Here is a 16,875-nt window from a genome sequence, read left to right as displayed (position 1 = left end):
CCAATGCCAAATATCAGCCATTCACATCCCATGTGTGTACAATTGGGAAGCAGATTTTCTGAGCAGACACTCTATTGAATTATCGCCAAACCACAAGACGTTTTGCGAGATCACCCGCAGGAGGGAGTGTCCACAGATAGATATGATGGCTTCACATCTCAATGCCAAACTACCCAGATCCTCGGCTTCAGCTACTGAGACAGTAGAAGTGGGAGGGATATTAAATGCTCAGTTTGGGTGCCTCCTGGTGACCAGATGAAGTATTTCCCATAGGTTATGAATGGATTTCGTCTACTTACTGCCAAGAAAGGAAAATAATTGTTCAAGTAAGCATAAATTATGTTTTTAAGGATCCTTCAATCCTCCATTTGAACCTTTGCATGATTTAGACCTTCAGCTGTTACCCTGGAAGATTTTCTCCTGACTATTTCTTTGAACTAGCTATTCTTCCAAAACTTGTTTCTATGGATAGTATCAATCAAGAAATTGTGGTTCTCTCTATGTACTGTGAACGCTTTGATGTCTGTACCCAAGTTCAATACAATAATGAGAGAAAATGTTGTATCCCCCCCCCAAAAATAACATTTATTAATAAAAATAAAAATGAAGACATATTAAGGCACATCCTGATATTGAGTGTGGTTAATGCCAAGTCTGTTGTTAACCTGACGGTCTAACTGAAATTGGCAATAAGTTAGGGAAATGTAGTAGAGCAAGAGGATGAGTAACACACTTCTGGGGATTGGGGATTTCAGTCAACTCCCTGAAACATTAGGCCATTTACCAATCTTCACTGAATCATTTACATTTTTAATTTGTGAAACAGTTTTTGGTTTCTTGCACTAATTGTAATTCTAAATATTTCAACATAGAAGTTAAAGGGATACTGAAACTAATTTTTTTTCCCTTTGCGATTGAGATAAGCTACAATTTTAAGCAACTTTCTATGTTACTCCTATTATTTTTTCTTCATTCTCTTGCTACCTTTATTTGAAAAAGGCATCTGAGCTAAGGAGCCAGACAATTTTTGGTTTAGGACCCTGGACAGCACTTGTTTATTGGTGGGTGAATTAATCAGCAAGAACAACACAAAAATGGGCCGGCACCTAAACTTACAATCTTGCTTTTCAAATAAAGATACCAAGAGAATGAAGAAATTTGATATTAGGAGTAAATTAGAAAGTTGCTTAAAATTGCTTTTGCTTAATAAGAGGATCTGTCCAATAGCTTCATATTTCATAGCCTCTAAATAGGAATTTATTTGATTTGTGTGTAAAATCTGAATGTATGCAGTTTCAAAAAAGATGTGTGAAATTGTGACTTGTATTTTCTAGATAATTTTTTGGTCTTACATTTTTTTTTCTAGATTTAAGCTTTCTCTCTTTCTTCCCCTTCCTCAGGGAGCCTTTGGAGCCCTTCAGAAAATATGTGAGGATTCTACTGAAATTTTAGACAGTGATGTTTTAGAAAGACCACTGAATGTCATGATACCGAAGTTTCTACAATTCTTCAAACACAGTAGTCCAAAAATAAGGTAAATTTCTCTAGTTTTGTTATGTATTTGTACTCTTGCATAGATGTCCTCTAAAAACTCAAATAGATTGAAATGCAAAGTCTAAATGGGGTATAGCCAACTATATATATATATATATATATATATATATATATATATATATATATATATATATATATATATATATATATATATATATATATAAATAATATAGCTAGCAGTGGTTCAATGGTGTTTACTATGGCTCTCTAATTACTCTAAGAAATGTTGATTTTCAAAGGAATATAAGAATAAGCCTAAGGCCATGTTTAGAGGATGGTTGTTATGTTGTTTTTTTTTATACATTATTTATACTGGTGCCTGTAAGTCCTTTCTGAAGTTTCAGTGAAGTCTTCAAAACGCCCCCACTAAGTAAAGCATATAACGCCTAATGCTCTAGCAGTGTTTTCCCAGCCTTTCTTCAGGATTGAGATTTTTATTCTGTAAAATGTCCTTTAATCTGTTTGGACATATGTTCTCCTTTTGGTTTTTTTACTTCTCAGGTACCCTAAATCCTTGTGAAGGGTGCTCCTTTGAGGCTGTGTTTGGCAGTACTCTGTCCTACTGTCATATAGCAGCAAGTTTTTTTCTCTCCAAGATAATGGTATGGTTTTGGCCAGTGCTACATTTTTAATAGGTCTGTACTGCCTTTTTAGAATGCCTATAATTTGGTTTGTTGATGCCAAGGTAGATGTGAATGAGGAATATTTTTTGGTTTCCATCTATCCAGATTTGCAGATTCAGATTAAAGGTCTAAACCTATAACATTTTAGTCAGTTTTGGGCCACACTACATTTATTCTGCACTTTTTTTCTTTCTAATGGTAGTGAGAGCTAACGAATCTCCTAATTCTTACAGATGGGAACATCACCTGGCCACTAGGAGTCGTCAGACACCCCAAATAAAGCATTCAACTATCACTCCCACTTTCTCTACTCTTCCAGTAGTTCTTTGCCTCGTCAAGGAGGCAGGCAGCGATTAGAGGTGCTTTTCAGTTACTCTCAATAAATTATTTCCTTCAAGAGAGGGTTAGGGGTGTACTGGGTTATCCATATGAAGCTCTTCGTAGAGAATTGATTTCCTCTGCTCAGGGATGTCGTAGGGAAGTTCCCGTGCCTCACCCTGTGGCCTGTACAGTCCTGCAGTGTTAGTTACACTTATAATTTTTTTTTCAGGACTGCAAAATATGGAAGAAGATTGGCAAGTCCCTATTATCTTCCTCCCTCTTGCAGGCTAGTTGCCTTTCTTTTGGGGGCTTATTTTTTTCTGTGTGTATAACAGGGCTGTGTGGGAGTCTTGATTAACCTGAAGGGCTAAGAGAGGGAGCCAGTGTGTTGCAGTCTGCTCTGTAACATGTAGCAGTGGTAAAGCACCCACCTATGGAGAATATAATTCATCCTACCCTTGTATTCAGTGAGGGACAAAGGGTCTGGCAGACGGATTAATTAGTGGCGCTACTGCATATCATATGCATGACGGGCAGTTTCGCCACAATAACAGCTCTGGTTGTAGCGGTCCTGCAGCGCTATTGGGGTTAAAACTTTTCATGCCAAAGGACCATTCCAGCACATGCCACCTCCTACCGGACATGAGTTTTTACGCTCTTGATATTGTGATCCGAATAGACTGTGCTGCCTCTTGCAACAGCGCACTTGCAAGAGGCAGCACAGTCTATTCGGATCACAGGAGGTGGCAAAGCACTCCGAACTGAGCTCTCCATTTCCATTTCCAAAAGTAGGATAGCTACGTTTTTTTACTCCTTGTTAGTAGCAATTTGGTAGGTTAAACACTGCTTTGTTTTAACATTGCCTGTTCAATAAGGGACTATGTTTGTCTCACACATCTGTCCCATACTGTGACCAAATTTGGCTACCTCTATATGGGTTATAATGGAAGGGATTGCTGATCAAAGTAGCCTTTTCCCTGAGGAAATGCATGCTTTGTAAATGTAAAGGGCCATGATACCCAAATGTTGAAACACTTGAAAGTGATGCAAGCATAGCTGTAAAAAGCGAACTCGAAAATATCACCTGAACATCTCTATGTAAAAAAGAAAGATATTTTGCCTCAAAAGTTCCTCGGTAGCCACATCCCATTGTAAAGGACTTCTAAGCAGCAAATCAGTATGTCTGTCCCGGGACAGCTAAGGGAGTGAGCTTTTGTGCACACATCTTAATTGCCTATTCAGTTTAAGGATGATTACTATGAAATCTCATGAGTTGAGTCAAATCTCATGAGATCACAGTAAGAGTCCATGACCTCAGCACTGTTGATGCTGATTGGCTGCTGTTCATTTTTTTTTTTTTTACCTGCAGCTGGACAGCAGCTAAACTAACTTTTTTTACACAGAACTTACTCTGCTGAGCTGAGGAAGTTGTAAGGTAAAATATCTTCCTTTTCTACATAGAGATGCTAGAGATATTTCCTGTCAGATTTTTACAGTTATACTGCATTAATTTCAAGTGATTTAGCATATGAGTATTATGTCCCTTTAAAGGGACAGTATAAACCAATTTTCATTTAATTGCATGTATTAGTCACTACTATAAAGAATAATATCAGACACTGATTAGGGCTGCAACTAACGATTATTTTCATAATCAATTTAATTGGCCAATTATTTTTTCGATTAATCGACTAATCGGATAAAAAGAGAATCAATAATAGTTTTCTATGTTTTAAATAACATCCATATAATGAGTGTTACAAATATAAACTTCAGACTAAAACTTTACATTAACACAACTGTTTCTTCAATTTTTAAGCAGCAGAGCACAGTTTTATAATTAAACAAAACAAAACCACAAACTGTTTGAAAAGTGGTAGAACTAGAAAGAGTTAGACTATCACTGTTAATAACATTCTGTTATTCACTCTTTCAGAAACTTTGCATTAAAATGCAAAAATCTCAACTTGTCCACATGCTTCTGGCTAAGGCTGGTTCTCTGCAGCTGTATTTCCTGCAGCAGAGAAAAGGCTGTTGAGGTGTATAAGTAGGGTTTTGCCAATTTCACCAAAGTGGGATATTTATCTTTGTTAGCTCTTCACCAATGCTAAGTGTTTTCTACTTTGGCAAGGGGCTTTTCAATAAAGTAACCCTTGACTTAATTCTAACATAAAAATATCTTGAATATCTATATGCAATGGTAAATAACCAGCTATAAGGTTAGGGGAAATATCTAGTCCGCTCTAAAAATAACGAATATATACTTATAAAGGTTGAATCTGGTACATATTATCACAATTTATTAAAAATATAAAAAAAACAAAATCAAAAGCGCTAAGGACTGTATATCAATAACAGTACAAAGCCTTACACATTTATTTATACAGTACATATAATCAGCAATAGCAAGCAATACGTTAATATTTGTGCAAACAGATAATAGTGCACAACAATTTAAATAACTCGCATCAATCTAGGGGCAAGGTGTAAACAACAAGCTTGGCCCTATATCATGAAAAGCATAGTTCCAAATCACCAGATTTAATATAAACAATCCAAATGATGACTATTATATTTGGGTTGCACATAAGCCAGGGGTAGTTGTAAACTTATATTGTCCTGAAAAAGTGAAAAGTAGACATCCTTTAGGCTAAGGACATAACCATAAAACACAATACTATATGCAGGAGTTCATTGGAGTGAAGCAGCTGGTGTTGTGCACAGACCAACTAATTGCAAACCAACTAATCGATTATGAGATTCGTTGACAACTATTTTCATAATCGATTATCGATTATGACAATTAGTTGTTGCAGCTCTAATACTGATATAAAAATCCAATATAAAACCTTTTAAAAACGTACTTAGAAGCTCCCAATTTAGCACTGTTGATGAGTCAGAGACCTGCTGAAAGGGGCTGAGAGTAGAACCTCCCCCCTCCCCTGCACATAAAAAGATGAATTATACATACAGAAGCGTATGTATGTTGGTGCTTGGTTAGGAGTCTGAAAATCAGCACAAAGTTATATTAAAATAAGCAAAAACTATACATTTTTGCAAAATCACACTCCAGTCCACGTATTCATCCTTTACTTGTGGGATATTCTCATTCCCTACAGGAAGTGGCAAAGAGAGCACACAGCAGAGCTGTCCATATAGCTCCCCCTCTAGCTCCACCCCCCAGTCATTCTCTTTGCCGGCTCTAAGCACTAGGGCCTCTCTACGGGAGGGTAAAGTGAATGTGCTGTTAGAATTGTAGTTTTTATTATCTTCAATCAAAAGTTTATTTTAAATGGTACCGGTTTGTACTATTTACTCTCTAGCGGAAAAGTGATGAAGATTTCTGCTGAGAGGAAAATGATTTTAGCATGTAACTAAAATCCACTGCTGTTCCCACACAGGACTGAGGAGTACCAGAAAACTTCAGTTGGGGGGAACGGTTTGCAGGGTAATCTGCAATGAGGTATGTTCAGTCATTTATTTCTAGACAAGACTGAGATAATGCTAGAAGAGACTGACAATATCCCCATGAGGGGAGGGTAAGCTATGTTCACAGACTTAGTAAGGAATTGAATGCTTACATAACGGGGCTAATTATGCTGGTTGACACTGACTCAGGGCAATTGATTGTTTAAGAAAAATATCGTTTGTAGTCACTTTATTACCCACATGGCTGGTTTTTATTCACTTAAGAGTGATTTACTAGGCCTCACAGCTCCGGAGTAGAGTGGGAGGGGCCTAATTTCGTGCCTCAGATGCGCAGTTAGAATTGCAGAGAAGTTCATGCTGCTTCACATGGAGGGTCCTGCTGCTGTTTGAGGGCCTTATAGAAGCTATATTCCCCCAAATCGGATCCCTAAGGGCAGGTAGGGCCACAGCAAGGCTGTGGCAAGGTGCTGTACTATTTTTAACCGGGTGTTGGCTTTAGGCTGCTCCGGTTTGGGCATTAAGGGGTTAATCGTTTTGAAACTTGTGGTGCAATCTTATTAAGGCTTTAGGTACATACTGTGAAAATTTCAGGAGAATTGCTGCATTTTTCACTGTTTTGTAAAATTGTGTGCGCTTTTTATCTCTTAAAGGCACAGTAACGTTTTTTTTTCAAATTGTGTTTTTTATTTGATTAAAGTGATTTCCAAGCCTGCTTGTGTATATTACTAGTCTATTAAACATGTCTGACACTAAGGAAAATCCTTGTTCAATGTGTTTAGAAGCCATGGTGGAACCCCCTCTCAGAATGTGTCCCACTTGTACTGATATGTCTATACACTTTAAAGATCATATTGTTGCACTTAAGAATGTGGCCCAAGATGATTCTCAGACTGAAGGTAACGAGGGTAGCCCGTCTGCCTCTCCCCAAGTGTCGCAACCAGTTACGCCCGCGCAAGCGACGCCTAGTACCTCTAGTGCGTCTAACTCTTTTACATTACAAGACTTAGCGGCAGTCATAGATAATTCTCTTACAGCCTTCTTATCTAAACTGCCCGTGTTACCCACAAAGCGTGATAGCTCCGTTTTAAGAACAGATTGAGCATTCTGACGCTTTGGTAGCCGTATCCGATATACCCTCACAACGCTCTGTAGTGGGAGTGAGGGATTTCAGATACATTGGCTTTTAAATTTAAACTAGAACACCTCCGCGTTTTGCTTATGGAGGTATTAGCTACTCTGGATGACTGCGACCCTTTAGTGATCCCAGAGAAATTGTGTAAAATGGACAAGTAACTAGAGGTCCCTGTTTACATGGATACGTTTCCGGTCCCTAAGAGGATTGCAGATATTGTTACTAGGGAGTGGGATAGACCAGGTGTTCCCTTTGCTGCTGCTCCTCCTGTTTTTAAGAAAATGTTTCCCATACCTGACTCTGTGCGGGACTCATGGCAGACGGTCCCTAAGGTGGAGGGGGTTGTTTCTACACTTGCTAAACGCACAACCATACCAATTGAAGACAGTTGTGCTTTTAAAGACCCTATGGATAAGAAGTTACAGGGTTTACTTAAGAAATTTTTTGTTCAACAAGGTTTTCTTCTCCAACCTATTGCCTGCATTATTCCTGTAACTACTGCAGCTGCTTTCTTGTTTGAGGCGCTGGAAGACTCACTCTAGACGGAGACCTCATATGAGGAAATTATGGATAGAATTAAGGCTCTAAAGCTAGCTAATTCTTTTATCACTGACACCGCTTTCCAAATAGCTAAGTTAGCGGCAATAAATTCAGGTTTCGCCATTTTGGCGCGCAGGGCGCTGTGGCTAAAGTCCTCGACGGCCGATGTGTCATCTAAAACCAAGCTTTTGAACATTCCTTTCAAAGGAAAGACCCTCTTCGGCCCTGAATTGAAAGAGATTATTTCAGATATCACCGGGGGAAAAGGCCATGCTCTCCCTCAGGACAAACCCTTTAAGACAAAGAACAAAGCTAATTTTCGTTCCTTTCGCAATTTCAGGAACGGCCACGCTTCATCCTCTCAGGCTGCAAAGCAAGAGGGTAGCGCTTCACACCCCAAGGCAACCTGGAAACCTTACCAGGGCTGGAATAAGGGTAAACAGGCCAGAAAGCCTGCAGCTGCCACCAAGACGGCATGAAGGGGTAGCCCCCGATCCGGGACCGGATCTAGTAGGGGGCAGACTCTCTCTTCGCTCAGGCCTGGGCAAGAGATGTACATGATTCTTGGTCATTAGAGATTGTAGCCCAGGGATACCTTTTTAGAATTCAAGAACTCTCCTCCAAGGGAAGGTTCCACATTTCTCGTCTATCTACAGATCAGACAAAGAAAGAGGCGTTTTTACACTGTGTAGAAGATCTACATACAATGGGAGTGATCCACCCAGTTCCAATTGCAGAACAAGGACTGGGGTTTTACTCAAACCTGTTTGTGGTTCCCAAAAAAGAAGGAACTTTCAGACCAATCCTGGATCTTAAAATTCTAAACAAATTCCTCAGAGTCCCATCATTCAAGATGGAGACCATTCGGACAATCTTACCAATGATCCAGAAGGGTCAATATATGACTACCGTGGATCTAAAGGATGCGTATCTGCATATTCCTATCCACAAAGATCATCACCAGTTTCTCAGGTTCGCCTTTCTGGACAAGCATTATCAGTTTGTGGCTCTTCCTTTCGGGTTGGCCACTGCTCCCAGAATTTTCACAAAGGTGCTAGGGTCCCTCCTGGCGGTTCTAAGACCGCGGGGCATAGCAGTGGCGCCTTACCTAGACGACATCTTAATTCAGGTGTCGACTTTCCAAAGAACCAAGTCTCACACAGAGATCGTATTGGCCTTTCTGAGGTCTCACGGGTGGAAGGTGAACGTCAAAAAGAGTTCTCTCTCTCCCCCCTTACAAGAGTTCCATTCCTAGGAACACTGATAGACTCGTTAGAAATTAAAATATTTCTGACGGAGGTCAAAGTTAAAACTGTTAACTACTTGCCGAGCTTTTCATTCCATTCCTTGGCCATCTGTAGCTCAGTGCATGGAGACAATCGGACTAATGGTAGCGGCAATGGACATAGTCCCTTTTGCTCGGATACACCTCAGACCACTGCAACTATGCATGCTCAAACAGTGGAATGGGGATTATGCAGATTTGTCTCCTCAAATTCAGTTGGACCAGGAGACCAGAGATTCTCTTCTCTGGTGGTTGTCTCAGGATCACCTGTCTCAGGGAATATGTTTCCGCAGGCCAGAGTGGATCATTGTAACGACCGAGGCCAGTCTGTTAGTCTGGTGTGCGGTCTGGGACTCCCTGAAAGCTCAAGGCTTATGGTCTCGGGAAGAAACTCTTCTCCCGATTAACATTCTGGAACTGAGGGCGATATTCAACGCTCTTCAGGCATGGCCTCAGCTAGCTGCGGCCAAATTCATCAGATTTCAGTCGGACAACATCACGACTGTAGCTTACGTCAATCATCAGGGGGGAACAAAGAGTTCCCTAGCGATGACAGAAGTAACCAAAATAATCAGGTGGGCAGAGGATCACTCCTGCCATCTCTCAGCAATTCACATCCCAGGAGTAGACAACTGGGAGGCAGATTTTCTAAGTCGTCAGACTTTTCACCCGGGGGAGTGGGAACTCCACCCGGAGGTATTTGCCCAGCTGACTCAGCTTTGGGGCACTCCAGAGTTGGATCTGATGGCGTCCCGTCAGAACACCAAACTTCCTCTCTACGGGTCCAGGTCCCGGGATCCCAAGGCGGTATTGATAGATGCTCTAGCAGCGCCTTGGTCCTTCAATCTGGATTATGTTTTTCCACCGTTTCCTCTCCTCCCGCGTCTGGTTGCCAGAATCAAGCAGGAGAAGGCTTCGGTGATTCTGATAGCGCCTGCGTGGCCACGCAGGTCTTGTTATGCAGACCTAGTGGACTTGTCATCTGTCCCACCATGGACATTGCCAATGAGGCAGGATCTTCTGATACAGGGTCCGTTCAAGCATCCAAATTTAGTTTCTCTACGTCTGACTGCTTGGAGATTGAACGCTTAATTCTATCAAAGCGTGGGTTCTCTGAGTCAGTTATAGATACTCTGATTCAGGCTAGAAAGCCTGTCGCCAGGAAAATCTACCATAAGATATGGCAGAAATATCTTTGTTGGTGTGAATCCAAGGGTTACTCATGGAGTAAGATTAGGATTCCCAGGATATTGTCCTTTCTCCAAGAAGGATTGGAGAAAGGATTGTCAGCTAGTTCTTTAAAAGGACAAATATCTGCTTTGTCTATCCTTTTACACAAGCGTCTGGCAGAGGTACCAGACGTTCAAGCATTTGCTCAGGCTTTAGTCAGAATCAAGCCTGTCTATAAACCCGTGGCTCCGCCATGGAGTTTGAATCTAGTTCTTTCAGTTCTTCAAGGGGTTCCATAGACATTAAGTTGTTATCTTGGAAAGTTTTGTTTTTGATAGCTATCTCTTCTGCTCGAAGAGTTTCAGAATTATCTGCCTTACAGTGTGATTCACCTTACCTGGTGTTCCACGCAGATAAGGTAGTTTTGCGTACCAAGCCTGGTTTTCTTCCTAAAGTTGTTTCTAACAAGAATATTAACCAGGAAATAGTTGTTCCTTCTCTGTGTCCTAATCCATCATCGAAGAAGGAACGTCTATTACACAATCTTGATGTAGTTTGTGCTTTAAAGTTCTATTTACAAGCAACTAAGGATTTCAGACAAACATCTTTGTCTGTTATCTATTCTGGTAAGAGGAGAGGTCAGAAAGCGACTGCTACCTCTTTCTTTTTGGCTGAAAAGCATCATCCGTTTGGCCTATGAGACTGCTGGCCAGCAGCCTCCTGAAAGAATTACTGCTCATTCTACCAGAGCAGTGGCTTCCACATGGGCTTTCAAAAATGAGGCTTCTGTTGAACAGATTTGTAAGGCAGCGACTTGGTCTTCACTGCATACTTTTGCCAAATTTTACAAATTCGATACTTTTGCTTCTTCGGAGGCTATTTTTGGGAGAAAGGTTTTGCAAGCAGTGGTGCCTTCTGTTTAATGTACCCGTCTTGTTCCCTCCCTTCATCCGTGTCCTAAAGCTTTGGTATTGGTATCCCACAAGTAAAGGATGAATCCGAGGACTGGATACACCTTGCAAGAGAAAACAGAATTTATACTTACCTGATAAATTACTTTCTCTTGCGGTGTATCCATTCCACGGCCCGCCCTGGCATTTAAGTCAGGTAAAAAATGTTTTATTTAAACTACAGTCACCACTGCACCCTATGGTTTCTCCTTTTTCTTCCTAACCTTTGGTCGAATGACTGGGTGGGGGGTGGAGCTAGAGGGGGAGCTATATGGACAGCTCTGCTGTGTGCTCTCTTTTGCCACTTCCTGTAGGGAATGAGAATATCCCACAAGTAAAGGATGAATCCGTGGACTGGATACACCGCAAGAGAAAGTAATTTATCAGGTAAGCATAAATTCTGTTTTTACTATGGTTTGTCCTCCAGCTCAATTATGCAGCTCCTGTCTGTCATCTGTTTTTCAGTCTCATTCTGGGGGCCTTTGTACTCTGACTACTCAAGTATCCCCCAGTGCATCTGGTCATCTTGATTCGTCAGTTGGATCCCTTGTAGTAGTCCCACGGGTGACTCCTAGTTCTCAGGCTACTGTACCCTTTCCGCGGACTGACTTAACCACCTTTCCCCTGATTTTGCCACTCGGCTACAATCAGCTGTGTCTGCGGCCCTAAACGCTATCCCACCCTCAGCTAAACTAAAGAGAATCAACTCTTCAACCTTCTGTTGTGCATTGTATGGAAGTAGTGGGTCTTATGGTAGCAGCCTCAGACGCAATGCTATTTGAGCATGCACAATTGTAGAGATCTCAAATGAAAGATCAAGGATCCCTCAGTTCTCTCTCAAGTGGAACTGGTCACAAGGAGCTCTCTCTCTTCGTGAATGTCCCCAGATCCCATCTAAAGAGCATGAGTTTCTTTTGACCGTCCTGGGAGATTATCCCCATGGATGTAATTCTGTCTGTCTGGGGGGCAGTATGGGAAGATTGGAGACCTCAGGGGGTATGGTCCACACAGGAAGCATCTCTCCCTATAAATATTATGGAGCTCATAGCCATCTTCAGTGCTTTAGTGTCTTGGCCACAGTTGGGTTCCAGCCAGTCTTTTCAATTTTAATCAGACAACATCACTACGCTGGCGTATGTCAATCGCCAAAACGGAACATGCAGTTATACAGCGATACAGTAAGTAGTTTGCGTTCTAGTCTGGGCGGAACATCTCAAATGCCCAATATTGGCAATCTACATTCCAGGAGTAGAAAATTGGGAGGCGGATTACTTCAGCCGACAAACTCTTCATTCAGGAGAATGGTCTCTGAATCGGATATCGTCTTTTGGTTTTGTTACATAAGAAGTTGGAACATTTGCCTTCTATTCAATCCTTGTTTGAATCAGTCATGTTTTCAAACCTTGTGTTCCCCCTTAGAGTCTTAATCTTGTTCCAAAGTTTTAAAATACACTCCTTTTGAGCCCATGCATTCTCTTGAAATCAAGTTGCTATCTTGGAAAGTTTTTTTTATTTTGGCAATTTCTTCTGCATGCAGAGTTTCTGAACTGTCTGCTCTTCAGTGTGATCCCCCACCCTTACTTGGTTTTTCCCCAAGATAAGGCTGTACTTCGGATGAAATATTTCTCTACTGCTTATATTAATCAAGAAATTGTTGTTCCGTCCCTTTGTCCTATCCAGTGTCCTCTAGGAGAGGTTATTACACAACTTGGATGTGGTCCAAGCATTAAAGTTCTTCCCTTATACAACTATGCATTTTCATCTCTTGTCATACCTGTTCATGCTTTACTCCGGCAAGTGCAAGGTCCAATACTGCTATTTCTTTATCCTTTTGGTTGAGAAGTATTATTCGGATGGCTTATTTGGAGGGTCAACAGTCTTCGGCTTGTATTACTGCATTTCACCCTTTCAGTGTTAACGTCTTGGGCCTTCAAGAATGAGGCTTCGATGGAACAGACCTGCAAGGCTGCAATTTGGTCTTCTCTACATTCTTTCTCAATTTTACAAGTTCAAAGTTTTTGCCTTGGCTAAGGCATCTATTGGGAGAAAGGTCCTTCAGGCGGTGTTCCTTGTAATTTTGGTGGCTGACTTACCTATTCATCCCACCCTATAATATTTGTGGACTCCACAACTTGGGTATAGATTACCATATGTAATAATTATGATTTGTGGACTCACTACCATTAGAAAGAAAATAAAATTTATTCTTACCTGATTTTTTTTATTTTTTTCTTGTCCATGAACCCGCCCTGATTTTTTTTGAAGGCAATCTAGTCGGCACCTCTGTTTCCCTTTTTAGCTCTTACTTTTTCTATCCCCTGTCTGAGCTACTGGCAGGGTAAAGGAAGTGGAATGGATAGTTGGATGCTCTGTTTAGGGTATCTTTGCCTCTTCCTGGTGGCCAGATGATGTATTCCCATATGTAAGATGGGAAGTAAGATTTATCGGCTCTAACTAGCAAGAAAGAAAATAATTTATCAGGTAAGAATGCATTTTATGTTTTGGTATTTACAAAAGTGCTGTATCTTCAGCTTCATTTTATTGATTCTCCTGAAATAGTTTCCTGTACTTTGTATGTCCTTTTTTTTTTCCCAATTGTGAAATTACATTCTTTAAAGCTCTAGAAATGTACCTGTACTCATTGATCCAATATATCCATGGGTTATACTATATTGCAAAAGATTGCCTTTCCCTGAAAATATTATTCAGTGCATTTTCCAATCTTTACTTACTTTGCCATTCATACAGACATCCAAACTAGTTTATTAAATCAAAGTAACAGTCAAGCAAACACACATCCAAAACTAAAAACACTTAAACCCAGCAGCTTCACTTACCATACAATAATATCTCAATCAAGAGTAAGAGAGTGGTATATGATCTTATTTAGTTTGAGATAATAATTCAACTAAACTCAGGCTATGGTCCTTCTATAGCATGAACAATATTACCATAGCTCCCGCCATAGGAGCGTAACTTGAGTTTAGATGCAGTACTATCCCATACTAAATAAAATCTTATACCACTCTCTTACTCTTGATTCAGAGATTATTGTATATGTGAAGCTGCTGGGTTGACATTTTTGCTTGACTGTATTACTTTGATTTAATAAACTAGTTTGGATGTCTGTGTGAATAGCAAAGTAAGTAAAGATTGGAAATGGCAAAGAATATATATATTTTTTTTTTACGGGAAAGAAATTTTTTTGTTTCGCAATTTAGTAAGTCAATTTGATTGTATTGCCTTAATCTTCCTACTAAGGTTACTTTGTAATGTAAAATATTTTTTTGTGATTAAAAGACAACCTTAGAAATTTTTAAAAAGTGCAGTCTATTATTGTATCCATGGGTTCTAATTTTGAATCTCCTTAATATGAGAGTCCACGGCTTCATTCATTACTTGTGGGAATACAGAACCTGGCCACCAGGAGGAGCCAAAGACACCCCAGCTAAAGGCTTAAATACCTCCCCCACTTACCTCATATCCCAGTAATTCTTTGCCTTTCGTCACAGGAGGTTGGCAGACAAGTGTCAGAAGATAGAGTAGTTCCTTATGGAGGGTAGTACCCTTCGGAATGGGAGTTTTAAATAGTCTTGTCAGCTGCTCAGTGAGAGCATTGACGAAATGTTAGGGTCTGGAGATGCAGGGAGAACCCATCGAGACTCCTATTAAGAACTCCTAAGCAATCTGTGTTGACGAGTTTGGCTGCCTGCTTCTTTCACTCAAGTCCATGTCAGGAGTGATACTAAGACTGTCAAACTTGAGAGGCTGTGTGTCTGTCTGTTCCACGGCATAGATTCCGGTAAGATCGTTTCATTTTTATACACATATAACGCAAGAAGATAGGGTCACAGTTTGACTCCTTTTATCTGTATGGAATCAGGGGTTAATATCTCCGGAAGGGCATTATTGAACAGGGGGGATTTATCACATAATTTACTTAATTATGTTTATGCTGCGACATGTGTGAGATGAGGCTCAGGCAGATGTTGGAACGTACAGGTTTTACTTTAGTTTTGGGATAGCTGCGCAACCTGTTGGGTTTGGCGCACTTTTTCCTGTAGCAGGGGCGGTCCTGCCTGGCGCACCATGTGACCGGGTGTGGTCACACTGATTTCCTCTTTCCTGACCGTGCGGTTTACCGGAGACAAAGCGGTTTCTCTGTGAGGCCTGGGTCATAGGAGGTGGTGAGTGCCCCAGCCATTGGGGGTATAAAGGTGTCATTTATTTTTATCTATAGTCCATCTTACAGGCGCAAGCTATGGAGGACTCTGATATGTTAGAGGGTACTCCCTCTTTACCCAAGTCTAATGCCTGTCTATATTGTGAGGAGGCTATGGTATACCCACCTGCTCATTTATGTTCCACATGCCTTGATAAAGTAATTATATCTAAGAAAGGCAATATGTTTACCACTGAGCCGTCCACCTCTGAGGAGTCTCAGTCCCGTGAGGTGCGTTTCCTACAGTCATCTCCTATTATGCATGCAGCTTCCCATTGCACTAATAATCCTCCTTCTGGAGGGGCCCTCTTACCTCCAGACTTTACTGAACAGCTACTAACGGCAGTGTCTGCGGCCTTCAGTGCTTTTCCTCGCCTTGCTAAGCGAAAGGTCAAATATTGCTATCCTTCCCAGGGGTAATCTACTAGCTTATTGGATTTATCTGATACAAGATTATACGATGATGAATACACCTCTGGTACTTCAGAGGATGCTCTTTCTGGGTCGGAATCTGTTGCTTCTAAGCCTCCAGCTGTGGAGGAACCAGACTTTAGATTTAGGATTGAACACTTACGCTTTCTGTTAAAGGAAGTGTTGGCTACCTTAGAGGTTCCAGAACCTAAATTACCTGAGGAACCTTGTATTCTTAAACTAGATAAGGTCTACGAGGACAGGGTTGTACCACAGACTTTCCCGGTTCCTGTAAAGATGGCCAATATTAAGAATGAATGAAAGACTAGATTCTTCTTTTCCCCCTTCTTCTTTTCCCCCTTCTTCTTCTTTTTCCCCTTCTTCTTTTTCCCCTTCTTCTTCTTTTTCCCCTTCTTCTTTTTCCCCTTCTTCTTTTTCCCCTTCTTCTTTTTCCCCTTCTTCTTTTTCCCCTTCTTCTTTTTCCCCTTTTTCCCCTTCTTCCCCTAATTCTTTTTCCCCTTTTTCCCCTTCTTCCCCTAATTCTTTTTCCCCTTTTTCCCCTTCTTCCCCTTCTTCTTTTTCTTCTTTTTCTTCTTTTTCCCCTTCTTCTTTTTCTTCTTTTTCTTCTTTTTCCCCTTCTTCTTTTTCCCCTTCTTCTTTTTCCCCTTCTTCTTTTTCCCCTTCTTCTTTTTCCCCTTCTTCTTTTTCCCCTTCTTCTTTTTCCCCTTCTTCTTTTTCCCCTTTTTCTTTTTCCCCTTCTTCTTTTTCCCCTTCTTCTTTTTCCCCTTCTTCTTTTTCCCCTTCTTCTTTTTCCCCTTCTTCTTTTTCCCCTTCTTCTTTTTCCCCTTCTTCTTTTTCCCCTTCTTCTTTTTCCCCTTCTTCTTTTTCCCCTTCTTCTTTTTCCCCTTCTTCTTTTTCCCCTTCTTCTTTTCCCCCTTCTTCTTTTCCCCCTTCTTTTAAGAAATTATTCCCGGTTCCGGACTCTCAATTGGAGTTGTGAGGTTCTGTCCCTAAGGTGGATGACACTATCTCCACACTTGCTAAACGCACTACTATTCCGCTTGAGGATAGTTCTTCGTTCAAGAAGTTAAAAACTCTGTTGAGAAAGATGTTTCAGCACACAGAATATTTGTTTCAATCAGCAGCGGCGGTTGCCGCTGTGGCTGGAGCCGCTACCTATTGGTGCAACTCTTTATCTGAATTGATTGAGGTGAAAGGTCCCCTTGACACGATCCAGG

At 40.9% G+C, this 16,875-nt stretch overlaps 1 protein-coding gene across 1 annotated transcript in view; it reads left to right on the top strand.

The window, feature by feature from the left end:
• TNPO1 (transportin 1) overlaps positions 1–16,875 on the top strand; it is a 949,742-nt gene that overhangs the window by 129,404 nt on the left and 803,463 nt on the right. Inside the window, exons 5-6 of the mRNA XM_053699707.1 lie at positions 1,401–1,534; positions 2,209–2,239. Of these exons, the coding sequence (XP_053555682.1) occupies positions 1,401–1,534; positions 2,209–2,239 (165 nt within the window). The remainder of the gene's footprint in view (positions 1–1,400; positions 1,535–2,208; positions 2,240–16,875) is intronic.

The sequence above is a fragment of the Bombina bombina genome, chromosome 2 (assembly GCF_027579735.1).
Source record: "Bombina bombina isolate aBomBom1 chromosome 2, aBomBom1.pri, whole genome shotgun sequence".
In the NCBI taxonomy this organism is placed as follows: domain Eukaryota; kingdom Metazoa; phylum Chordata; class Amphibia; order Anura; family Bombinatoridae; genus Bombina; species Bombina bombina.
Note: the sequence above shows the minus strand (reverse complement) of the source record. Positions and strands in the feature narration are given on the sequence as shown.